The sequence below is a fragment of the Egretta garzetta genome, unplaced genomic scaffold, assembly GCF_000687185.1.
Source record: "Egretta garzetta isolate BGI_Z169 unplaced genomic scaffold, ASM68718v1 scaffold306, whole genome shotgun sequence".
Taxonomy (NCBI): Eukaryota; Metazoa; Chordata; class Aves; order Pelecaniformes; family Ardeidae; genus Egretta; species Egretta garzetta.
Genome location: NW_009260131.1, coordinates 2,651,458 through 2,676,987, shown reverse-complemented (window position 1 = coordinate 2,676,987; position 25,530 = coordinate 2,651,458). Strand labels below are relative to the sequence as shown.

Sequence of the window (25,530 nt, the reverse complement as noted above, 5' to 3'; positions counted from 1 at the left end):
TCTTTTAGGCATTTGTATATATGATTGTATGAGAAGCGTATAGACTCACCTTTCTCTGACACTGTATTAGTAGTATGCAGTCCACAGATTAAAAACTAATTTTGATTTTTTTCACTGTAGTTGTTTCAAGCCAAACGATTTGGGTTTTGGAATTCATCTTCAGTGAGGATGGTGAGACTAGGTGTCCAGACTGTGTATTGACAGTACAGGTTCTATTACTTCAGTGGCATCCTGCCAGTCTTAACATATTGTGGTGGTGTTGTTAGTGGAGGAAGAACTGAGAATGTTACTGTTGTTGTTCCTTCATTGTAGGAAGTTTTGGGGGGAGTTTTTCTCTTACTAATTGCTTTTGCACAGATAAGCATTCTGTTGAAATGGAAACATTGTACGGGTCTTTGGAATACTTGTGTCCAACATAATTTTTTTCCCACTTAATTAAAGAACTTATAGAAAGGCCATTTGAGGTCAAAATTAAAATTCTGGTTAACTGTAATGCACTTCAATTCAGTAAGGTATGTTTTCATGTTGCAGAGAATGGCAGTCACTCTTGGTCCACACAGAGGCAAAATTTAAAGCCTAAAGTGCTGAACAATTACTATGCTGAAGTAAAAGATCATTTTGTAGAATCAATATGTCAGTACAAAGAGAAGTGAGTGAGACTGCAAAGAGGTGCACCTCTAAAATGTTTGGCTCCCCAGAGCAGAGTTTGGGAAACATATGCTTTTGGCATAAACAGTGTCGTTTGGAAGTCTTCAATTTCTTGATCATTTTTAGTTTTTTTCGGGTCTGTTAGTGTTGCACTGATTCGATGGCTGTTGCTCCTTTGTGCTTACTTCTGTATTTTTCTGTTGTCCTTTCATACCAATGGTAATTTTAATTCTGCTTTTGACCTTTGTTACAACCATTGTTAATTCTTATACTGATGAGTTCTGTTTGTTGGCTGGGACACCTAAAGGATGGTTTCACAATCTTCTTTTCTGGGTGGTGCTGTATCTAAGGGGCCTGCTACATTATGTTTCTTTACATATATAGGCTGCTAGAGGAGAAGAGTAGAGTTTGAGGAAGTATTTACAATGCATGAATTGAGGACAATTAAGCATTAGAACAGGTTGTCCAGAAAGGTGGTGCATTCTCCATTACTGGACGTTTTCAAGAACTTATTGGACAGAGCCCTGAGCAACCTTGTCTGATTTCATAGCTGATCCTGCTATAAGCACAAGGTTGGATAGCGACCTTCCAAGGTCCCTGAATTATCCTATGGTCACATATGTAAAACATATTACTTCTTGGAACCTCCACTCAAGGAAGTGTATCAGGAGCTGCAGAAGGTGGTATTAATAGAGAATCTGCACAAAGCAACAGAGGGGCAATTGGGAAATGAAAAAGGAGAATTCAAGGTTGAATCTGCCCATGATTCTCAGATCACATCTTCCAGCCATCCCTACGTATGCTGTGTGATAAATAATTGTTAGTGAACTCGAGCGTTTGTACTAAAAGCTCCCTCTGATTTCTAGAATTATTCCTTCTGTTCCTCAGCTTTCTAATATTCAGCGTATGTTTCCTAAACTAAGTGATATGCTTTAAATAAGGAAGTAATCCTCAGGGAAAGGGTTTGTGATTACTGTAAGACCAAGTATGTCTTTTATTTCATGTTTTTTTTATAAGGGATGCTAACTGATTTTTTTTTTAATTTATATGTCAAATCAGTTTTCATATGCCATCCATTTAGACACTTTTTTTTCTTTCATTTCTCTTTATGGTAGATAACTGCTAGTTGTATTTGACTTAGGCTGTAAGAGTCTTTTTCTAGTTACAGTGTTAACAGCAAGTTTCAAAGTGCGTTTCATGCAGCCTGATCTTTTTTTTTTAAAGCCAGATAGGATTTGAGGTGAATTGCAAAGTGATGTCTTACAAAGAAAAACAGACACCAATTCTATCTTTCCACTTCTAAAGCAAAAGCTCAATTAAAATCCTAGTATTTCCTTTTTGTTCTGAGTTTGTAAAACTTTTTTCCTTCTGCTAACAGTCTCTCAAATTGTTGGGAGTTTTGAGCCTTAATTTCACTTGCAATTTTTTTTTTCCTTTCTTCTTCCTGGGCATGGCTGGTGACCTATAGTGTGCTGCTTGGCTGCTGGTAAAACAGGAAATGGGGTGAGTAATTTCTTTTGGCAACCTTCATACCACTTCTCTTAGAGCGTTCTCCAGATTTAGAGAAAGGAGAGATACTCTTACTATAATTTTTTTCCAGCATAGTAGAAATGAGAAACCACTTAATGCAGTGGACCTGCTGAGACATGTATGTTAAGAGAAAATTTTAACCAAGCAATTAATGCTATATTTTCGAGGTCGAGACAGTTGCTTTCATACAAAGGTACTTCTGATAACAGTTGTGGAATATGTAGACTCACTTCCTATGTTCTTGGCCAAGATGTTAACTTACTTTGTACCTTCAAAACTAATAATGAGGAAATTCATAATTTGGATGTGCTATCATTTTATTTGTGTTTTTTTAATTATTTTTTATTGTCCACAGCTTTTGCTGTATGTCTGACAAGAACTCCTTTATATAGACACCATTTGCATATATAAATGTTGAGCAGGCAAGAAGTTGATTTTATAGTCTTATTATGTTAATATTGTCCAGTTTACTTGATGCTTACAAAGGATAGGATGGCAGCTGTTTTGTGGTTTTGTTTGGTTTTTTTACCTGTTTTGACCTTAATTGGTCTTTCCTATCTCTTTTGCTTCATAGCGTGATCATAGCTAGAATGTGGCTTTTCAATTTGGAGTGCAGACTGTCTGTCCAACTGTACAGTTTTGAGTTAGCTTAATAGTCCCAAGAGGTGCCACGATGCCATCTGTGAGCCAGAACCTTGTACATGGAAGACATAATGGAATGTAGACCTCTTCAGGTTTAGCTTACATGAATAGTGACTGAAAATTGTTAGTCAGATAATGGTGAAAAGTCAGTAGTGTAGCAAGAAAGATATTAGTGCAGTGGGTGCAAGTTAGTTTTTCACTTTGCATACCTCAGTGTTTTGAAATCAATTTAAATGCTTGATTCTTTGTCTGCTCCAGGACACTTCCATTCCTGGCCAAATGAGAAGGTATTAGAGCCATTTTGAATGGATAAATTGTCTTTGCGGGCAAGAGGAAAGAAATCCACTTGTCTCAAAGTTAGTTGAGGATACTGAAGTCGTCCTTGGTGGAAGCCATCTTGGCTGCAAGTACCATTTTAAGATATTCATAGAAAGCTAGACTAAAAGGTGATGAATGACTTCCTACTTTGAGACTAATTTAAAAGCAATTGTTTCATTAAAATGCTTGAGAGAGGATGAGACCCTGTAGGGCAACTATTGCCCACACAGCCTACCAATATTGGTGCCATTTATATAGAAGGACACGTGCTTTGCGCTTTGAGTTCCCAAGGAAGTGGTTTGAAATCATATGCTGGCATCCTTACAGGCATCTGCTCCTTTTCATTGCTTTATCCATAGGAGACGAGGCCTGGTCTTGTACCTACAGAGGTAGTTGAGCCTGTCCTAACATGGTCAACTGAGGTTGTCATCTGGGCTTTTCCTGTTAGGAATTTGTGCCCAGTGGAGTTCATGCCCTCCTTTAATGAAGGACTAGATGGCCCTTTTAACAATAAAAATAAGTCTAACGATTTATTTTATTTATTTATTTATTTAATTAATTAAAAAAAATTTTAAAAAAAGTATTTTTGTGCATATCTCTTTCTCAGATCCTCTCTAGGTAGACTCTGGAAAGACTTTTGCAACTTTTGATCTACCGTGAAGCTATGGCATGAGTTTCCTCAGTGCATGTTCTTTTACACAGAAAAAAAAGAATCTATTTTTAAATATTGGTGAAAAAAAACACTGGCAAAACCAAACAGGGCAAAACAAGATATTTAGGCTGGAAGCTGGATAGGGGGCTCCCTAGCAAGCACAGGTGCTGTCCTGCAGGATCCAGATACTCAGTTTATTTAAGCTGAACTAGAAGTTGATTTACTGTCAGAAGGATCTTGCCTCTATCTGCATGTACCTTCTTTCTTTCTTGTGTTAATATAAGTGCTTATGTGACCACCCACAGAGCTGATCATCTCACTCATCTGGCTGAAAAACAAAGCTTTTTTTGGTGGATTGGGGTTTACTTTACATGGGATCAATGGACTGGTATTAATTACCATGCTGTGTAGTGTCAGCATGCAAGTGCTGGCAGGAATTTTTTCAAGTAGCCACACCTTTAGCTGCTCCCTGCCAACCTCTTAGGTGTTTATTGGGTAGCATCTTACTTGGAATCCTGGTCTGGCCTTAATTTTTCCTCAACGCTTTGTACAAAGATTCAGTGCCATTATAGGTGGTCTTGGAACAGCCTTTCATTCTTTCATGCTATAGTCTGTATGCTTACTACTTTTGTCCTTTTTTATTTGTGCATTGTTTGTTTACCTGGGACCAGTTACTTAAGTTTGTCTTGAAATACTGTATGCCATGTATCTATCCCTGACAGACTCTTGTACAAGTTATTATTTCTTTGTGTGTGATTCAGAAAACTGGACCTTTCCTTGGCAAAGGATGACATTGTTCAGCTGAAGGAAGCTTATAAGTGGATTATTCATCCCCAGTTGTCAGAAGAGTTGGGGGGTCCTGCTTTTAGGTGTTTTAAAAATCTGGGGTTTTTTTTCTTTTTTTCATATGCATTTGTGTGTGCATATATATTTATATACATATATACGGGGGAAAAAATAAAAATATGTACTTTTTTCCCCTCATTAACAGATAAACAAGTTGGACTGTTCTTATATTCATTGTAGGGGGAAGTTCTTTTTAATGAGAGATCTCCAAGTCTCAATAGTGAGGCATCCAGTCTTCATTTTTGTACACATAGATCATTGCATCTTCTGAAACCATCATAGTCTTTTGCTAGATCTCTTGCTCTTGGGCTGCCATCCTCCTTTTGTCAATGAGACTTTTTTCAGTTCTCTCATTTTCCAGGGTCTGTCTTTTCCAGAGGCTCAGGAATGCTCACACATTCCTTCTTTGCTCTCCTGTTACTGCCAACACCGTTATTGCTCTTTGAGATAAATTGTTCAGGTTGTTAGCATGTTCAATTCTATGGATAAAATATATTTCTGAAACATACAAAAAGAGGAAAAACCTGGTCCTTGTTCACTTTAATGAATGCTAGAGATGGACGTGTTGGAACCTGCAATACCTGTAAGTAGGCAATAGAAATGTTTTTTCAAACCCTGTTTTCAACTTTCAGATTCTGACCAACATTCTTAAAATGTTTCTGAAATGGATTGACTGAACATGACATTCAGATGTTGCCAGACAAATTCAGTAACACCATCATCTTGTACAGTTTGCAGTTGTCATCAGCCATAGGACTGACCCCAGGACTAGACTCACTTAGTCTGTATGTTGGTTTATCAGCTTCCATAATAATTACAGATTGTCTTTTCCCAGGGGTGCTAATTGAAAATGTCCCTTTTATCTTTATAATATTTATGAAGAAAGAAATGCTCCATTACCCTGAAGATGATCCAAAAAGAAACAGACTTCTTACATACCAAGTTAGCAAAAGCTCTACAACACTTAGGCGCGGAGCCACTCCAGACATCATTGTACTGTAAAAGTTACTTGTCTAGTGCTCTTTATCTACAAGGCACTTGAATATTAGCCAATCTTTTCGATAGCCCTCTTGAGGTATTCTGGTATCTGAATAACAGAAGTAATGAGTGTTGTTTGCCCAAGGCCAAAGAGGGAATTGGGGGTAGAATTGAGATTACACTAGAGTTTCTGGTCTAGCTGTCAATCCACTAGGACATGTTGCCTTTCTTTGCCCCAAGGCCATCCAGTCATTGCAAACGAAGTCCCTGACAAAATTTTACAGTGGTGACTACTACAGGGTTTTTATCTTTATTCCACGCCATGCACCACTCTCCCAGAAGGTTTGTGAAGTTTAGTGACCGTAATAGGCTTTGAGCATACACTATCTGACTCAGTTCCCCTAGTGCAAAATGGGGCGGTATCTATGATGCGTAGGTCACTCATGTTTTTGAAGTGCTCTCAGATCATCTTTGGTTACTTCAGAAATGCAAATGCTATTATGGCACATGTTTTAATGTCTTTAGATGATTTGTAGAATAAATGGGTTACTTTCTCTTTTGTCTACCTCTTTCCTGTTTTCCTAATGTCACAGTAAGGATGCTTGAGAATATCCTCCCTGTTTGTTTAACAAAGTATTACCTTCCTTTTTTCTTTTTTCTTTTTTTTTTTTAATTTAGAGTTTGTTTGAAGTTAGCGTGGTCTTTGCTCACCCAGAAACAGAGGAGGAGTGCCATTTCCTGTAAGTTTTTATATAAATAACAGAAGATCTTTATCTAAATATTGTGCAACATTGTTGGTTTGGATTTGCTACAGATGAGAATATGCAGTGTTTATAAACTAGAATGGGGACTGCATCTAAACTTCCTCATGTTCAGATAGAGTTTCAGAGTTGAAGTTGTACCCTCCATGTCTGGTTAATTCTGTGCTTTAAAGCCAATGAACAAAATCATCCTGAATTTTGATTTGAACTGGAAGGAGAACATTCATCTAAGTTGTTCAGTTTCAGCCCTTTTCAAAGTCATTGCCCTCTTCAATATGGCCATAACATTTTAAAAAATAAATTCAAGTCGTGTAATTGCAGGTGGGGGAATCTTTTGAGGTCATGCCTAGGTTCTCCTGCTCTTATAGGAGACATGGATGGGAGGGAAGGCTTGGAAGTGAGTTAATCCAATTTAGCTGGTTGATTAAAACAAACAGAAGTTCTCTGGCTACTACACGTGGCTTTTGGCCTGGCCCAGCAGAGCATCTGCTATACACAAAGAAGCAAAATATTTCTGTGAATTTAGCTACCATTTAATATGATTTCTCAAAATCTAGCAGTAGTATATTCTGGATAATTAGGTTCACTCTTCCTGTTTGCTGATGCTTCCTGGAAAACTTCTAAGTTTCACTCAGTTTCATTGCTTGCACTCCTACTGCAAGTTAAATCTTAGCATAGAAAGAGGCTCAGCGTAGAATTTCTGACTTCCCTGTTGCATAATGACTTCATCTCTTGAGACCAGAGATTTCCTTTGCAGCCTTCTTATATATTTCCCTGATTTTACCCCTTCTGGCAATTTGTGGTGTTTGTTTGAATGCCCACTCAGACACCTACTTGGTTTTCAACAACTTCCATTGGGGTGGGAGGTGAGGGAATGCATGCTTGGTGACGAACTGGGTATTAGGAAGAATTGATTACCAGTGTTTGCTGAACATCTTTCCTTTCCAGCTTCTTCAATTCTGAGCAAAAGGGGGAGAAAGTAGTAGGGCCAAACTACAATTCTAAATAATATTACCTGCAATCCGTAAAAAATCCCATAAAAAGTTTCTGGATCCTGCACCCTTTTGTTCTTATTTATTTAATTTTACTCAATCACTTCATGTTTTCTGTAGTGCTCTTCCTTCCTCTGAAACCTCTCAGCTCTTATTTTCAGCTCATCCTTCCATCCTTTTTGTGGCGTTTTGAAAATACTGATGTCGAGCATGTTATGGTGCCAATGTTAGCACTCCAAGCGAATACTTGTAGAGGTGAAAGCTGTAAAGAAGTTCCATTCCATATTCCAACTTAGTCAGGTTTATTCCATGTGACCTGACAATATCGCTTTATTTGCTTTCTCTTTGTAGCATGCTTAAACAGCAATTAAGGTTTTAGACTTTTTTCTGAAGTAACAGCGTATTACCTAATTTAATTAGCCGTTTCTCAGGTGGCAAGGCATTCTGCGTGTGTGAATGGCTGGTTCTGGGCATATTCTGAGGCAATGGTTTGATTTCAATGTAAATATGGTAAATTTGGCAATTGTCACAGCTTTAGTAATGAAAGTCATTTTTTTTTGGAAGCAAAGTAGGACCTTGTCTCAACCTGGAGAAGTCCTCCAGGCATGGAGGTATGCTTTGGGGTGAGATTTCCAAGTACGGCTTCTGCAATTTCTCATCTCTCAAGCTGTTCTTATGTAGTTACATGTAGGTAGGTGTGCTAAAATGACCTTTGGTTTGACAAAGAAGATTGAATTGGCTCTTGTTACTTTATATTTGTTGATTTATGTTTAAACATAAGGTGATATGTAAATTCCGGAAGAGCAAATTTGTGATGCTTTGTGTCACAAACTGGCCAGGAAAGTTGCTTGTGTAGAAACAGCAAGAGGTCAGACCTGCTTCCTTATAGTCTAAAATAGTTATAGAGGCATTGAAAAGCAGCAGCGAGAAATGATAAATACTGTTGTAGGCTAGAAATCATCTCTAACTGCGTACGTAGAAATCCACTAATGGGAACAGCAACTTCCTCTACAGTACTCAGAAAAAGTGTTTCACTGACTTGGCTTTCACTTTCGTGAAACAACCAATAGTTTCCTTTTGAAGACGCAAAGCACAAATGGTATCGAACACCTGGGGTTACTTTTTCTGTAGTAAATTGAATTTTCCTATCCAGAAGCAGCGATCTGAATCTCTAGTTTGCAGTGTGCATTGTCTAAGAACAGCAAGGATAGTTTTCAAGATGTCAGCAGATCTTGCACAGAACTTAAAACATTAATTATTACTATGATTAATTTAGTACTATAATTAACTATTTATTGAGAAGGATTGGACAAGACTGAAAGCTAAACTACTTATGTGTTTTTCCGTGCCATCTCAAAGCTGAGAAACATTAGTGTTGGTCAGAGCAAAAGACGCTTGCACAGCTCATTCCATGATTTCTCCCTAGATCAAGCAACGTACACCTTCCACTGTTTGTGCTTTAGGATAAAGTTAATTTTAAAATCTGCTCTGTGCTAAGCTGTGGAAGTGAGATACTGGACATATTGGTACAAAGACCATGTACATGCTATGCTTACAACTCTGTCTGTCTGTCTGTTTATTTCTTTTTCTGTAAGAGTAGCAGCTAATTTTCATTTCTGTATTTAGAGCCACAGCCTGTCCAGACTGTTTCAAACCAGCGAAGAACAAACAGGTAGGATCTCATCATTGTTGTATTTCTTTTCTGACATTCAGATTTTCACAGCAGTAGCTACAACAAAGAATTTGTCTGAGTATTCAGTCAGTGTTTAATGTCTGGTTTTCCTTCATCAGAAATCTCTCCAGTTTTCAGTTGTCTGAAGAGAAAGTTGTCTCCTTTATTCAGTTAACATTTCTCTGCTTAGGAGACTAAGCGCTTGGTGCTTTTCTTTAGGTCGTTCATTTTCCAGACTGTCTAAAGGCCATAATTTTAGGAATGTTCTCTGTAAATACCTCCCTTAAGATCTAGGAATTTGATTGCCACGCATTACAAGTAGCATAAAAGATGATCCTCAAGCTCTCTGTGGGTGAAACAGTTCAGCTAAGTCACATTGTGAAGATGAGAGTCCGCAGCCGAAAGAGAACTGCAGTTTTCATGTCCTCTGATCTGAATGAAAGACACAATACTGCATGCAGAATGGTTTTATCCCATCTACCTCTGGTGGGGGGGAAGGAAAGAAAAGGGACCTTGCCACTTGTTGCAGGCACTGAGCACACACACCGTCATTGACAGAAAAGAGGACATGTAAGAATAAAAAAAACAGTTGGAGAGAGACTGGTATAAGTAGGACAGTGGATGTGATCAGAAGGCAAATAAGTAACTTCTATCAGAAGCCTATGCAAGGCCTTTTATTCTTTCTGCTGAAGAGTCTACTGACGTTTGGCTGAGGCAGTCTGACCCAGGAATTCTGCCTACTCTACTCCACCTGATCAATAATTGCAAGTCTTTTTTTAGAAGGATTGTATTGTTATAACTCACTGCTTGCTGCATTGCATTCCTTTAAAAGGGGGGAAGTCCCCCATAAGGAGTTAAAACAGCAGGGCCTGGCTGTTAAAACCACACAGGCAACAAGATGTAGGGGAATCTAAAGGAAAAAAATACCGACTCTGAAGAGCCATCAGAAGTTCATCCTTACAAAGAAGCTGTGCTTGAAGCTAGCTTCAAGGGCTGTATTAATCAGAGAAGTGGTATAAAAACTGGGTTCTGAGTGAAAATTTCTGTCTCATCTGCTGTATATACTTATTTAAACCTGCTGCTGGTTTAAGGGTTTTCCAGCTCATCTGTTCTGTGAGGAAGGGAAGTGCTATTATCTCTGGTTTATGTTTAGAAAGAGCACCTTTCTTGAAGGCATCCAAGAATTGTGTTAGAGCAAATTGTTCCAAACTGTGACCCAGTATTTTTCACTGTTTTTTCCAAATCCCCAATCCAGTTTGCAAAAAAGACATAATTAAATTGGAAATTCAGCAGATGGCCACCAGGACAGTCGAGGGGTTGGAGGACATGCCCTAGGAGGAAAGGCTGAGGACCCTGGCCATGTTCAGCTTGGAGAAGAGAACTCTTGGTGGAGGACGCAACTGAATCTCCCCCTAGTACCGACAGAGAGTTATTGAGAACAGGGAGCCAGGCTGCTCATCACAGTGCACAGTGGAAGGGTGAGAGACAGTGGACATAAGTTGAAACGGGAGGTTCAGTGTAGACATAAGAAAAAGCTTCTTACCTTGAGGGCAGTCAGAGAGAGGAGCAGGCTATGCAAAGAGGGTATGCAGGCTCCATCCTTGGAGGATTTCAAGACCTGACTGAATAAAACCCTTGGCAATATGGTTTGATCTCATAGCTGATCATGCTTTGATTAGGACGTTCATTTAGAGACCTTCTACTGTCCTCAGCCTTCCTAAAGTAGGATTCTACCGCACCTGTTACAGCACTTGTTTCTTCTGTTCTGGGAACCTAAATTTTGTGGTTTCTGCCTTAGCCTCACTTGATGTATCAACAGCAGCACCTGGCTATGCATAGAGGATGGTGGTCATTGCTCCTGCCACTATTGTACCATTATTACTACTTTTACTATCAGTTCACCCTTGTGAATTGATGCAGCTCAGGAGACTGAAGTTGCTTGCCTTCCACGGTTTGGGAACTGCCAAGCCCTACCATTCAGAGCCTTTACTTCTGAGTATGAACGAACATTTGAACTTTATAGCCAGATATTTACACAACAGTATTCTTTTCAGAAGAACTAGCTGCCTACTGTCACTGAGATAAAAACTGGGGCTTAGATATACTTAACTCTTGAAAATGGTGAAGCTGGGTTAGGTTTCTGTTAATGGATTTAGGATGCTGGTTTTAATCTATGTTGCAAATTTGGACCTGAGCTCCCAAGCACTACTTTTTTTGTTCTTGCTTTTTGAGACCATTTGCATCATATACAAATACCATCTGAAATAAGATAGTTTCCAAAGATATGCTTAGCATTTCTTTCAGCTAACCAAAGGGCAGACTTAGCAGTTGAGTACTCTAAGGAGCTGCAGTGGGTTTATTTGGAAGTGTGACCGTAACTTTAGACCTGCTGAAAGTCAGTGGCATTTGTTATTTTTTTTCCATGTAAAAACAGAGTGAGGAAATGTATACTACTGTTTGTGTGTCTCTTCTAGAAAGAAAGGGGCAAATCTTAGTTCTACAACCAAATAACTGTTATGTTCCAATCTGTCGGCTGTATTAGTTGCACTGCTTTCGTGTTGTGAGTAAAGTTACTTGAATAGATTTTGGCAAAACTACCTGTTGCTATTTGCCATATTAAAATAAAGGTTAAGATCACAGTGAGTTCTTGCTGATTTATCGTTGCTTTTGGGTATAAGAAAACACAAAACACAAGTGAAAAATCTATATTGTGAGAAGTGTATATGATGTGTATGTTTTAGGGTGGTTTTTTTTCTTCCTTAGGCATATCCTTTCTTAGCTTCTCTTAGTTCTTGACTCATTTTTGTATTTCACTGTGCAGTCTGTTTTCACTAGAATGGCAGTTATAAAAGCTCTAGAGAAGATAAAAGAAGAGGATTTTCTCAAGTAAGTATATACTGAAACCAATTCTTAGTATTGTGCTTTTGTATAGAATTAGGATGGAGAGGAAAATATTAGGTGGGTAAGTGGTAGTTGTTTAAATTCTGCTAGTGTACAGGTTAAAATGTGCTGCGTTTTCTAATCTTCTGGTAAGAAAATGTCATTCTAGATCTTTTATTTAAGGAATAATCTTAAAATGCTTGAATTAAGCCCCAGAGGATGAAAAACTGGACATGACACAAATCATGGTCTTTTTCCCATTAGTACAAGTGCTTCATCGTTTGATTATCTCAGGAGCTGCACAAAGAAGAAATTGCGTGTCAGACCGCTGCAGTTCTGCTCTGTGCTTTTGGCAGTATGTCGCTGCAGGTCTCTGGGCTGGCATGGGATTTAGAACAGTTAGAAGTGAAGAGGGTTTGTTACAGTATTGCCAATCATTTACATTCAAAAATACTTATGTACATCCCCAAAACCACAGAAGAGATTTAGAAATCACGGAACATCCTTCTGTATTTTGACCTTAGAGTTTGTAAGGCAAACTTCTCTTTACAAGAAAGACTTTTTCCCATATTTCCAAAATGTTAGGAGTTGAGTTTTAAGAAAACACCGAGTGCTGTAATATGGTAAAAATCACAAGCAGTTGGAAGACATCAATAGACCCTTCCTCTGTAGTTCACTGTGTTTAATTGCACTGAGTCTTCACAGCTCTTTTCTTTGATTTCCAGCAAAGATTTTAGCAACAGATCCTGAAGATAGTTTTCATGCATATTTAGTTTTGTTATTGCTATAGCTATAGTATGGTACATCTTATTAGCACACTTTGGAGTGTTACACATTGATAATGTTAGATAACAGATGGACAAAAGTATTTGCAATGCGGTGGTGTTGATTTGCTTAATGCTTACCCACATCTTAGAGTTCCAGCTTTTAATGTGAATACTGAGTTTATACTGTGGCTGTGTTTTGTGTAACTGAAGTTGTCCTCTTTCATGCCATTATTGCTATGGTGATGCTTCACAATATTCTGGTATTACTATAATTTTTTAATCTTTTTTTATACAGGCATTTTCCATGTCCCCCAAGTTCACCAAAGAACCTCTGTGTTCCTCTGGAAATTCAGTGCAATAATGGTGCAGTTTTTGTGGCTGGTAAAGTGATCCATTTATTTGCTGCTGTGTTGTCTTAAATATAACTTTATAATACTGCCACGAGACCCAGAAGATTCTTGCTATTTGTTAATTCCTGTAATTAAGGAGCAAAGAAACAAATCTAGCTCTATCTAAGAGTGGGCTTTGTTTGAAAGGGGAAGAAATTATACTTTCCTTTGCTGAAGACAGGATTTTGTCAAAAGTTAGCCATTACAGGTCAACATGCTAAAATCAAAACTATTTGCCTGCTCTTACCTTGTGAATTTAAACTTGGAGACTGTGTGGTGGAATATGGTTGAAGAGGAGTGGGAGCTGCAGACAGCTGTGTCGGGGCCAAGGTCGGGTTCCCATGTTAGGAGCTGGAGGAGGGGAGCATGTCACTTCTGCTGCTCCCAGTGTGCACACACCTCCCTTCTGGATATTTGAGGGACATTTGGGAAGATCCTGCTTTTCCTTGCCATTGTTTTTCTTTTGCTTTGAGAGATGGAACTGCGTTCTCTCTTGTAGAGACAACGCAGGATGATGTGAAGATTAGAACAACTTTCTTTGTGCCCCTGCTCATTCAGGCGGCTTATCCACAAGCATTTTATGAAGTGAAGAATTTTGCCCTGTTGTCAAAGCTTGCTCTCTCCTTCAGAAAACCGTTATCCCTGTAAATCCTGCAGCTGTAATAATGTCCCCTCATAATAAGCACATGGTTTGGGAAAGGCACTTCTGCACTAAATAAGCTCCCAGCAGTACTGTTCACTTGCTTGGATTTTGATTTGGATTCAGAGGTTTTCACCATCTGGATTTATCTGCATATTATTCCTTCCAAAACCTTCGGTCTTAACGGGATTAATAAAGGTTAAATTTTAGAAAGCTTTGCTCTTTCTTGTTCCCTCCTTCGAACCAAGAGATAGCATCTGGAATAATTGGGTGAGACAGGTAATGCAACAACACTGAGTTGAGATGATTCAACTTTTCTATCACCTGCCTGCAAGAGTATCTACTCTTCCCCTAATCCCATGTATAAACAACCCCTTATTGAAATATATGCAAACAGATTATTTTTTAAAGTCCCACAATTTTAATCCAACATACTGTGTTTAAAAAGGATGGTACAAATCCCGACTGACGGAAAATGCAAAATGAAAAGAAAAAATGCAAAAGTGAATGTTCTCATGGCAGGCTAGTTAGTGTTCTATACATACCTGTTTCTTATTTTTAATTACTGATTAGGCAGATGTACCTTTTCATTAATCCAAGCTATCCAGTGTCTTTTAGCCTTTTCTGAACACACAGTTTTATTTTAAGTTGCTTTGTTGCATGGTTTTATGACAACTCATCTGTATGGAGAAAGACAGAGGGTTAGCTTTCTGCATGTGATTTAATACTGGTTTTGCAATTCATAGTTTATAGCTTGTTCCAAACAAACCCCAGAAAACCCAGGCAGGATGTTGTCTTTAATTTTTGAATGATTAAATCCAGAATAGAAGAACTGCACTAATAAGTGCAGTTATTTTGTTATTACAGCAGTTTAAATGAGATGGGATGTTAATTTGTAAGCATGGTTTCGGAGTTGGTATTGCCCTCTTGACCTTATCTTTGGCGTTCACTGAACACTTCCCCCCAACTTTTTTTTTAAGGTTCAGGGGGGAAGCTGTCAAACCGAGAAACACCTTCTGTTTTTTTTAACCCACTGTTGTTCAGATCAAAAGCTAAAATCACTAGAATGGGGAGCTGAGAGACAAAAAAGATATCATTTTCCTTTTTCCATTTTATGGAAAGAGAATTTAGCAGTGTGAAGCTGACTTCTGATTGATTAGTCATCGTACTTTCATTATTTGCCCCAGTGAAACAGTATTAGTCAGTCTCCCCATTTGTTTGTGTGGGTTTTTCTGCAGATCAAAATGCAAGAAGGAAACATTGTTAGAAATAGGAAAATATGATACTGAAAAACCAATGAAATGGAGATGACAGAGGCACAGTACAATATGCATAGTGACTTTGAACTCCTTTTTTATTTTCTCGGTGCAAGGTTTCAGATTGAAACTTGTTTGTGCAGGGGGGTTACTCATTGTTCTTTATGAATGAGTTCCTTGTTTTGTGCATATTTTCACTTCTTATAAAACCTGTCAGTAAGAAAGCTCATCTTGGTCATCCGTGTCAGACTTGTTCTTTGTTTATAGCAATCATGTCACAGGAGACGGCATGCTAGTGTGACATAACACGAGACTATGACTGGAATCAGTCAGAGGATGGCAATCTCTTTACATGGCAACTTTTCAAGGTTCTTGAAATTTGTGCTAGTTTATTATTGAGACGTTTTGCTCACATGGCTTTCCTTGTAATGAGCCAAAGCATTTTAGTTTGGGTTTGTTTTGTTAAACGTCCAGACAGTGGCAGAACTTGGATTGAAACCTGAATTACTTGACACCGGGGGACGTGGAAGCTTCTTCACTTGGGCCATAGATACCTTGGTGGACAGGCATATGTATAGCACTAGTTTGGTGTATGGGAGGCTGGTTAAAGACCATGATCTGATTAAAAATAAATACTATTTTTCATTTAGAATTAAGTTGACTCAGACTAGGCACTTGAACCTCTGGGTTTTCATTCCCAGTTGTGTCAGGCTATATACAGTTTTGTTTCTGAAGGTATGACTGCAGCAACTGGCTCTCCAAGTCTACCTTTAAGCTGGCCATCTCAGATACTGAAACTCTCATAGGTGCAGCAGCATGCATTTCATCATGTTGCTGTAATGCTCTTGCCATAAAACAAGTTTAAGCCCATAAATTTATTTTCATGTGGCTCCAATGAAAGTTAAATGTGTTGTGCTGTGCAATACTGGAGCTTTTGTCCATTGCTATATAATGATGACAGGTAACATAGCTGTTTTTTTACAGGAAGATACAACAAATATTCAAGGAATTTACCTCAGACTCCCTGGATTATTGATGGGGAGCGAAAGCTGGAATCTTCAGTGGAAGAATTGATTTCAGAGCATCTAATTGCAGAATTCAAAGCAGATAGTAAGTATCTAGGCGATCTTTTACCATACATATTTTTCATCATTACTGGAATATTTTTCCTTAGTGGCTACTAATGTAATACAAGAGTGTAATGAAAAAAAAGTTTCTTTATCCCTCTCTTATCCTTCCAAGTCCAAGCTTGTAAACTTTTCTTAGCTATGATCTGTAAGTGATGACTGCTTTGTTTTATGCAGTGTCTTTGTTTTTCTAAAAGATCTCCTCAATTGATCTGATGATGCAAATATTATGGTTTTATGCGGTAGTATTTTTGCCTACCCATACTTCCAAACTGTTGGTAATTCATAAAATTACTTTGTAACAAGAAGGTTTTTGCCATCAGTGTTCCATAATATCTGCCTAGCCTTCGACCCCTTCATGTTTTTTACCTTGATTAATTTATTTCCTTCCGTGCCTAGAGTTCCACAAGCTAAATGCTTATCCAGGGGTTATCCAGATGAAATGACTGCTGCCCATCTTTTGTCGTCTACTAGATGTGGTATTAGAGACATAGAAGGCCCAAGCAAAAATCACATTAAATATTAATTTGGAAAAAACAGCTACTTGCCCTTCCTCTTCTCCCTCCTTTCAGTGGATACTTTAGTCTGAACACTGGGAAAATCCTCAGACCATGTCTTTAGACCAGGTACTATGTAACACCTAGCTTGCAGAATTACCGTAGGTGACTACCAGAAGCGCATGTGCAGTAATGTTGAGAAGAGATATAAAGTAATAGAAAGACCATTGCCAGTAGGTCAGGGGAGGTGATCCTTCCCCTTTACTCAGCACTGGGGAGACATGTCTGGACTACGGGGTCCAGTTCTGGGCTCCCCAGTACAAAACGGATGTGGACATGCCAGAACAAGTCCAGCAAAGGGCTATGAAGATGATTAAGGGTCTGAGGCGTTCCCATCTAAGAAAATTTTGGTGTTATGACCAAAATACACCTTTATGACCACGGAAGATGATTATGTTAGTTGCTGTAATGTGGCCAGAGAAATGAGAGATAATAAAAACTGAGGAAATCTTTACGCGATCTGTATGTTCTCTATAGAGGAAAAAATTTTGAACCCATCAGTGTTTCAGAGACACTTAGGAATAGAGCTGCAAAGTTACCTCTAGTGCAGGGTTTGGTCCCCCATTTCTCCTTCAGGCAAAGCTTAAAGGTGGAAGGGGTATGATGAAGGAAACTAAATACCCAACAGTACATTTTTGTAGCTTGAAAGATGAAAAAAACAAATACACAGAGGTTACTTTTCAGTTTGGACTAGAATTTTCTTCCTCTTTTGTCCAGGTGTGTGCGATTAGCAGAAGTTTCTCTGAATTCTTCGGAAACCATTGCGTGTATTTAGGATAAAAAGTTGTGTTTGGGAGGAAGACAGCTCAGTTTGATTTTATTCATAGACTTGAATTAGCTAGCTAAGAAATGAACAGAATTAGTAAGTGGACTTCCTTTAGGATGGTACTGTTGTTTTTCAGATATTTTCAGGGTTGTCACTGTCACTTTCAGGCCAAGGAACTAAGAGTGCTCTTCAAGAAATTTGTGAACCTGATGCAATGAACAATAACTACCCCAGATTTTTTTGAATACAGTGCAGGCTTCATTTAACAAAGATAGCTCCTCAAAGTATATTTGCAAATAAGTTTAGAAAGAAAATATTTCACTTTTTTTAAAAGCTGTAGAGGGTATTAAAAATGTAAAATAAAATCTCACATCCCTTGTTCGAATCTGTTACAGGCTTTAATTTTTCTTCCTCTGGAAGAGAAGATGTGGATGTGAGAACACTAGGCAATGGTAAGGCTTGGAACATCCCTTGTGAAACACAGAAACAAACAAAATGATTAACCAAAGCTACCCTAGTAGATATTGCTGAATGCTAAGTGCAGAAGTGTGCGATTATGCATGCTTTGAAATTTTATTTCAGAAACATTTTAGTGATATTTATGTATTTATTCCCAAAGACTGAACAGTTTCTTAAAGCCAACTGCGAGAGGAGCACTTTTTCAGTGCCCTTGGCTGCACAGATGCATGGAAATGCATAGCTTGTTAAGAGTATTTAATTTTATTGACTTCCTATTTTTAAGCCATTTATGTCAGACTGATTCCTACCTTTTTTTCTGTTGGGTCCTTCTACTTTGCCTCGCTGTCACCAGGGAGTGGGAAAGCCTTATTTTCTTTTTGAACTTGGGTCCTTTCTAAAGGTCAGTTGCTTTCCAATATGCTGAAACTACTATAGCCAAAGGAGGAGGGGAAAGAAAAGGTAAAAATTAACAATGATGTGTTCCAGTTGCTGTCTGATTTGTAGTGTAGTTCTTGGCACTGCTTATACTGGGGATCATCCCTGGCCCTGAGCACGGAAAGCGCAGCTATTGCAACAGATGTTTAGCTGAGGGAGCGGGATTTAACATCATCTTGCACCTGGGCATTGCTGTAGGTGACAGAAAATAAGCTAATTAACTTTTTTTTTCTTATTTTATTTTTTAATTAGCACAGACTTGTACAAGATGTCTTCTGGGAAGTTGTAATTTGCACTTATTGCTGATACTGGGGTTTAGTAGCCAAAAAAAGTCCCTTGTTTCTTTCCTTCCATCTGATGCTGCATCCCTAAACCCGCAAGTCTTACCTCTGTTTGCATAACAGCAGACAATCTTCACACCTTCCAACCTTGCTGCATAAATTCAAATGTTAATTTAGAACAACATGTTTTTATGTTTTATGACTGTGCGTGTTGCCAGGAAGGCCCTTTGCAATTGAGCTTGTGAATCCTCGTAGAATACATTTTACTGCTGAGGAAATGAAGGGACTTCAGCAGGTAAATCATTTGCACCTTATGGAACTCATAAAGCATGTGTTTCTTCCCTAACTGAGCAGTTTTGCTAACTGATTCTTTTTTAAATATCACAGACAATTAATAAGTCTTCAGACAAAATACAGGTTCGAGATTTACAGCTTGTCACCAGGTCAGTATTTATCATCACTGGTAAGGGATTTGGAAGTGACGCTTTGGGAGTTTTGTGAGCATTCTTGCTCACAGCATTATATGATTATGCTTATGTTATGTGAGTAATTAATTTCTTTTGTTTAGAGAGGCAATTGGTCGTATGAAGGAAGGTGAAGAGGAAAAGACAAAGAGCTATAGCGCCTTAATATGGACAGACAAAGCGATACAGGAAGAAGATATTGCATTTCTAGATGATATCAAGGTATCTGTAGCTCCTTTTGCTAATTTATATAGTACCTGTCCTGGTGTTTAGGGGAGAGTTTGTATACGTGCACCTATGGACATCTCTCTTTGTCTGTCTTTGGTGTTTTTTCTCATCAGTATTTCTCTCGCTACAGGGGCTTTCATACCTCCCTCCCCTTTCTCATACTTCCTTCACCATTGTCATGCTAGCAATATCGTTGGCTGGCCATTAGCCCAGACAACAAATTACTGTATAATGTTGACCTTCCAGTAGACTAAATAATAAAAAGTAGCGAATGGGAGAGGAGGAAATCTGGCACCTGCGCTCCTTTCTTTACCTTAGATAGTGTTTTATGTAAGTGAAAGGACTGGAGAAGGTCTTTTGTTCTGCAGGCTCTAAAGCCGTTCTTCCACAGCTGCAGCAATTAGGAGTTTGAAATGTCTATGGAAAATAATGCAAGGAGGCCTTACAAACTGCTCAATGTAACAAGCACGCTGTGTTAATGAGAACTTTCTCCAGATGTTGGTCAGAGAGATACTGCTGATGGAGAAGTGTGTTCAGTTTTTGTTGCGTTGCACCATTTCCTATGGGTCTTGTCTATGAAATCATTCTCAAAGCGAGGGCTTGAGCCATTACAGTTCAGGGAGACAACTGTCGTGAAGCTTTTTTTTTTAGCATGCCCACTCACTTCCTGAAAAGTTGCCTTTCAAACTGCTGTGTCTCATTTGGGAAAGGGGGTGGGGAATTAAAGACTGTTACGAGATCTAATCTCATTTCAGTTTTTTTTTTTCCACTTTTATTTCTAGGGGGTTGGCTGTAGTTTAGACAAAGCATTTTGTGGGTGGGATGTTTCTTTTTTTTTTTTTTTTTTTGATTGCCCTGAGGCTCTCAGTGAGCTTCTAAATCCTGGAGTCATTCCAGCAAAGGACTATGGAGATTTCAAGGTTATTCCTCTGTATTTGTGATTCCATTAGTTTGTGTTCATATGAGGCCTTCTCGTTTAGCCTTTGAGATGGCTGTCCTTTTTTCCTTTGATAAGCATGGAAAAAATTAGTCTTGCCTCAAGAAGATTACTCAACTACCATAATACAATATAAAAAAGATGTGATTGGTTAACAATACATATGACTCTTACAATCTGTACAGTATGTTGCAGATTTCCTTCCTCGTTTATTTTGTTACCTCTTGTAACAGGAATTAAAACTTGACCAGAAGACACCTCTCCGGGTTCTTCACAGAAGGCCTCTAGCTGTAAGATGTCGGATCATTCACACCATGAAAGCTGAGTACATAGACGAGCATCATTTTCGCCTGCATCTGAAGACTCAAGCAGGAACGTATCCTTAGATGCCCTTACACAACGCATTTACAAAACAGCTTGCTGATTAGAGTACTTTGGGTAATGGGAAGTTTCCTGCTTTTATCACTGCGGTGTTTCTAAATCCTTGCTCTTCAGCAGTCATAAGTTGTTGCATAATGTTTGCTTTTATGTCAGAATTTCACATTCAGGCTTTCATTCAAAAATGCTACCTGTGTGTGTATTTTTGCGATGACTGCTCTGATAGTTTTAAAGTATGTGATAGCTATAAGAATGTACTGGTTAAAGATACGCTTAAGCTTTTTCTAATTTAACTGAAAACTTTTCACCTTAGAAAAAATATGCTTTTCCGCAATACTTAACGCACTGCAATGCATACTGTAGATTGCTGCTGCTTACAAGTTAACAGTCTTGTTATAAAGACACTGCTCGCTTTGAAATAAAACAGAAAATACAGGTTGATAATGCAGGTTTTGGCATTACAGTCAGAAGCCAAGAATTAGGATGTCTTTTAAAGATGGATATGGGCTTAACAGGACGTTCACTGCAAATCGGCTTAGGAGGAGAAAAAGACGCTATTTTTGCTTTGACTGTTTTTCACCATACTTTTTTTTTTTTTTCCTTTTTTTTTCTCCCCCACTCCCTCTTTTGATTTCTTTGCGGTAAAATGCACCTTCCCTTAGCCAGTATTTCTAGCTACATTAAAGAATTTGTGCATGGAGACTTTGGAAGAACAAAGCCCAACATTGGCTCCCTACTGAACAGAACCGCCGACATTCTGGAGTTGGATGTAGAAGTAAGTCCTTTGCTCTTTGTCTTTCCTGGAGATTAGGCTGCTTCTGCTGAATTCGTGTCTGGGAGGGATGGGGGGGGCATACGGTGAATTGATGATGCTTCTTATTAGCACCCACTGCAGCAGAGCTTAGCAATGTTACGTGTACCACATCATTTCTTCTCAAAATGGGGTCGGCTGAAAAATAGGAGAGATTTGACTTCCTCTTTCAGTGCCGGTTCAAACACAGCAAGAAATCATATCTGTTCACTTGCTGGAGTCAGTTGGAAAAAAAAATTTGTTTTGGTTAAAAGAATGTATATAGAGATATGGATTTAATCTTTAACTTAGTGGTTTGGCAAGGTTTATTTAAAACTTGGGGTTTCATTTCAAGTAGCCAGCGATCAGCACATTTGTTCCCCTGTATTTCTGGAAAACTGCCCATGCGTTACGTCAGGCAGGACAGACTTGCAGTTTTTTGTGTATCTTCTGTAGGATAATACAGGAGAAGAGCTTGCAAAGGGCACTTGAGTTACCTCTGAAAACAGGAACACCTGACCTGGGGCTTGGGCTGATAAGCATTGTTCTCATACGGATAGGTGTCACTATAGTTACTGGACATAACTGTGAAAGATGTCTAGGGACTTGAAAATAATTAGTCATCTTGCTAATAATGGTTTTGAGCTCAGCCTAAGAGCCTAATCCTTTGATGAAGTTGTAGATTAGGCAAGGAATAGGTATGGTTAATGTCGGCAGTCTTGAAGGCAAGGCATTTAACGTGCTGTGTGGCAATCCCCGTGCTGCGATTGCAAATGGTGATATCTGTGGTAATGTAGGGTGTTGTGCTTTTGAAAGAGGGTGAGCAACAAGTTAATGCCCAAAGGGTACTGGAGATGCGGCCTCCAGGAGGCCAGGGAAGAAAGACATAATCCAAGTTGTCTTAATTACGACATTTGCTTCTAATAAAGTATCAGGTATGCTTTGTCCCTTTTGACTGACAGTCAGGATGACTGTTAATGCTGTTGCCTAGATAATTCCTGCGCAGAATGCTTGACAGCTTATTCTTTCAGTCTAGTTTTCCTTGCTCAGGAGGCAGATTTGGGGACAGGTGATGGTTTTCTGCTCGAGTCTTGCCTCTACTGCCCCATCCCTGAATACTTCTGTGGCATCAATCAACAGGTTGGTTGTTTTCACATCATAACGGCCCATCTGCAGGATGGGCAGAAGATGAGAGGTGGCTCATGTTTTTATTTAACAGTTCTGGACACTCCGTAAAGGCAGCCCAACATCACACGGTGCTGGGAAGGAAGAGTACAAGGAGTTGTGATTTTGCTTTATGAAGAAAGCCCAGCTCCCAGAGAGCTCTCTCTGTGGAGCCACCAGAATGAGGCGGCTGTTTCATGCCACTAGCTCCTGCTTGTCTTGTCCCATCTCTCTTGTTTTAGTGTCCTTTATTTACTGTTTTTTCCACTATTACCCTATGGCTGACAAGCACGGAGTTCTGATAGCAAGTCTCTTTCTTTACACACGTAAAGAAAAGGCAAAATCAGCAGACTTGGTATTTTTTTTTCCTTCCTCCCTGCTCTTCCAGTCTGTTGACGTTGACTGGCCTCCAACCCTGGATAATTAACTTTTCAAGTCGGAACGAGGAAGAAGCAGCAACTCTGTCAGCAGCTGGTTACCGAACACCGTGCAGTATCACAGCCTGGTTGCAAACTATTTCTGTTGGACATTTGGATCATGTTGATCTGCCAAAGGATACTGGTACTTTGAATCAACTTTAAACACTCTGGAACAGGTAGTGTTTGTTCAATCTCTGGCCTTATTTTAATTTCTTCTGTGCATAAAAAGATTTTGGTAAGGTAGTGTATTGATAATAGTCTTTTTAAAAAACAATTAAGACAAAGATAAATGGTGTAACATGTGCAAACAGTGTACTGAGAAAATATGTCAAATATGCTTTTTGCAGTAGCTCAAAATGTTTTAATTAAAAATAACCCTCCCTCAAGCCAGATTTTTTTTAAACTCTTTTTATATTGGATGCTGCAGCTTTTCTTCTCTGGATGAAGGTAGCACGGAATTACCTGAAACCCAGTCCTAACTTCTTCTGAGCACTGTTCATGCAGGAATATTCCCTCAAAGCAAGGGAGACTCTGAAACCAGTATGATAGTGCCTGGAATCAGGCCGCGCTCTGCTCTCTGCTGCCTGCCTTTTGGTCAGCATCAGTTTTAGAGATGGGCAAATTTGCCTCCCAAAGTACTTTTCAAAGGGAAAAACAGTTTTCAGAGGAAAACTTTGCACTTAAACCCAAGTTCTTCTTATTTAAAAACAGCAGTGATACTTCCTAGAAACAACAGTTGAGGTAGTCAAGGCCTTAACAGCTCTGGCGGGGTTAGGCCTCTTCAGGCGTAGGATTTCCCCAGTTGAGTCACCATGTATAAAAAGATTGGGAACTCCTGGCAGTGGGACACAAAGGAAATTAAAGAAAAAAAAAAAAGGAATACCAAGAACCCCAAAGTACAGGCAAATAGAAGATGTGCTGAAGAGTGTTGGTATTGAGAGAGCAAGTCAGAGATAAAAAGCTTTGGTTTGTAGCATGGTACATTTTTTTTATTTTGTTTCTTTTTAGTATCCAACCTTGAATGGATGCCTGGAATAGGGAAGAGCTGAAGGGTTTTTTTTCTTTGCTGGTGCTATTTTAAATGGTCCACACAAAGCAAGGGCTGGATTGCAGGATTATTTTTATGTTTATTAGCTAGGTCCCACCACCTACATCTTTAGGAAAAGCTACTTTTATGCCTGTACCATTTTAATCCATGAGGAAGATGCTTCTGCTTACCTGAAGTACCGAAGAAAGTTATCAACAAGAAATTAAGGTTTGGAACTTAAGGGCTCTTATTAATTAACATTTCAGAAAAGGGTAATATTTCCCAAGAGAAACTACTGTTGGGGACAGGGAGGACTACTGAGATGTCTTGCCTTCAATTCAGTGGTGCCAGCACCTCGTAACAGAACAGCTGCATGAGAACTTTAGCTGAAGGCTCAAAAAGGCTTTAATAAACACATTTTCCAGGAGGTCCAAAGAACTGATCTTGAAAAATTAGTCTAAATATTATACCCTCTGCCTGTGATGGGCTGTTAAAACTTGTCTCTCGTCATTTGATATCCTAGTCCACTGTAATGTCAGTAGGGCAGTAGTTCAGAAACTCCTGTTTTTCTAACACAAAAATAATAGGAGCATGATTCAGACAGCAATATTTGTTTTTAAGCTTAAAGCTGTTATGAGCAACAGATTCCAGGAGTAGTTGTCTCAGATAATAATCTGTACCCAGAAAGGAAGCGTCATGAATGATGGAAAACTTAAGAAACTGAATTCAGAAAACAAACAAAAAGAGAATTTCAGTCTTGTATCTATGTGATTTCTTGAAACTCAAAGTGAGCTCAAATATGATTTATAAATTCCATAAACTACAGGGGAAAAATTAAAACAAAAAAAAAAATGTAAACAAGACTGCACTGTGGCCACGACAGCCATGAGCTATTCTGGGAGGGGGAACAGTGCTAACAAGGCAGAAGCAGAAAGGGCTCCTTTTCCTGTCAGAGCGCAAGGACACTTGAGGCACTCCTGGCCACAGCTCTTTCTGCAACATGGTGACAGCAGAAGTGATGTTACGAACCAAAGTGCAGCTCAACAAGGCTAAAAAGATGACACTAAATGTGCCAGGTCGAATCTCCTCTCCATGCACTGTAGAGAGGGCCACTAAAAATTCCCAAATTGCTTATTTTTATGATAAATGTAAAGCATCCAAATGAGGGGGCAGGAAAAAAAAAAGTGCTCATAGTACAAATCTCTCTACAGCTCTTTGGATAGCTCTTGTTCAGGGATCATGTGAAAAATAGGAAAATGAGAGCTGTGATCGGGGTTTTTTTAAACTTCGTTTGAAGTCTGCAGTTTCTAATACAAGGTAAACACTTTGAACTAGCCTTACTTGTAATGAATATTGCAGCAATAATACTATGGTTGTACCTCGGCCTTCATCTTCCTTTTAAAAATACCTACTTGTGACTATTCAAACAGGATGTTTTGTGAACATAAGATTTAATCTTGTTCATGAGGCATGTGTGAGAGAGGTAGAGATTTTCTAGCACGGTGTGAGAAATACGAGGAAAAAAAA

General features: G+C 38.9%; 1 protein-coding gene across 3 annotated transcripts in view; it reads left to right on the top strand.

Annotated features, from left to right (window-relative positions):
- Positions 1-25,513, top strand: part of PUS10 (pseudouridine synthase 10) — a 35,006-nt gene extending 9,493 nt beyond the window's left edge. The window contains exons 5-19 of one of the 3 annotated variants that reach the window (XM_035896967.1): positions 2,117-2,151; positions 4,552-4,659; positions 5,191-5,200; positions 6,293-6,354; positions 8,994-9,039; positions 11,861-11,925; positions 12,982-13,067; positions 15,956-16,081; positions 17,817-17,873; positions 18,815-18,891; positions 18,984-19,039; positions 19,165-19,282; positions 20,459-20,601; positions 21,279-21,378; positions 22,946-25,513. In XM_035896967.1, coding sequence (XP_035752860.1) covers positions 2,117-2,151; positions 4,552-4,659; positions 5,191-5,200; positions 6,293-6,354; positions 8,994-9,039; positions 11,861-11,925; positions 12,982-13,067; positions 15,956-16,081; positions 17,817-17,873; positions 18,815-18,891; positions 18,984-19,039; positions 19,165-19,282; positions 20,459-20,601; positions 21,279-21,378; positions 22,946-22,984 — 1,128 coding nt within the window. In that variant the 3' untranslated portion in view covers positions 22,985-25,513. The remainder of the gene's footprint in view (positions 1-2,116; positions 2,152-4,551; positions 4,660-5,190; positions 5,201-6,292; positions 6,355-8,993; positions 9,040-11,860; positions 11,926-12,981; positions 13,068-15,955; positions 16,082-17,816; positions 17,874-18,814; positions 18,892-18,983; positions 19,040-19,164; positions 19,283-20,458; positions 20,602-21,278; positions 21,379-22,945) is intronic. The other 2 variants (XM_035896965.1, XM_035896966.1) reach the window with 2 other exon arrangements.
- The last annotated feature ends 17 nt before the right edge of the window (positions 25,514-25,530 follow it).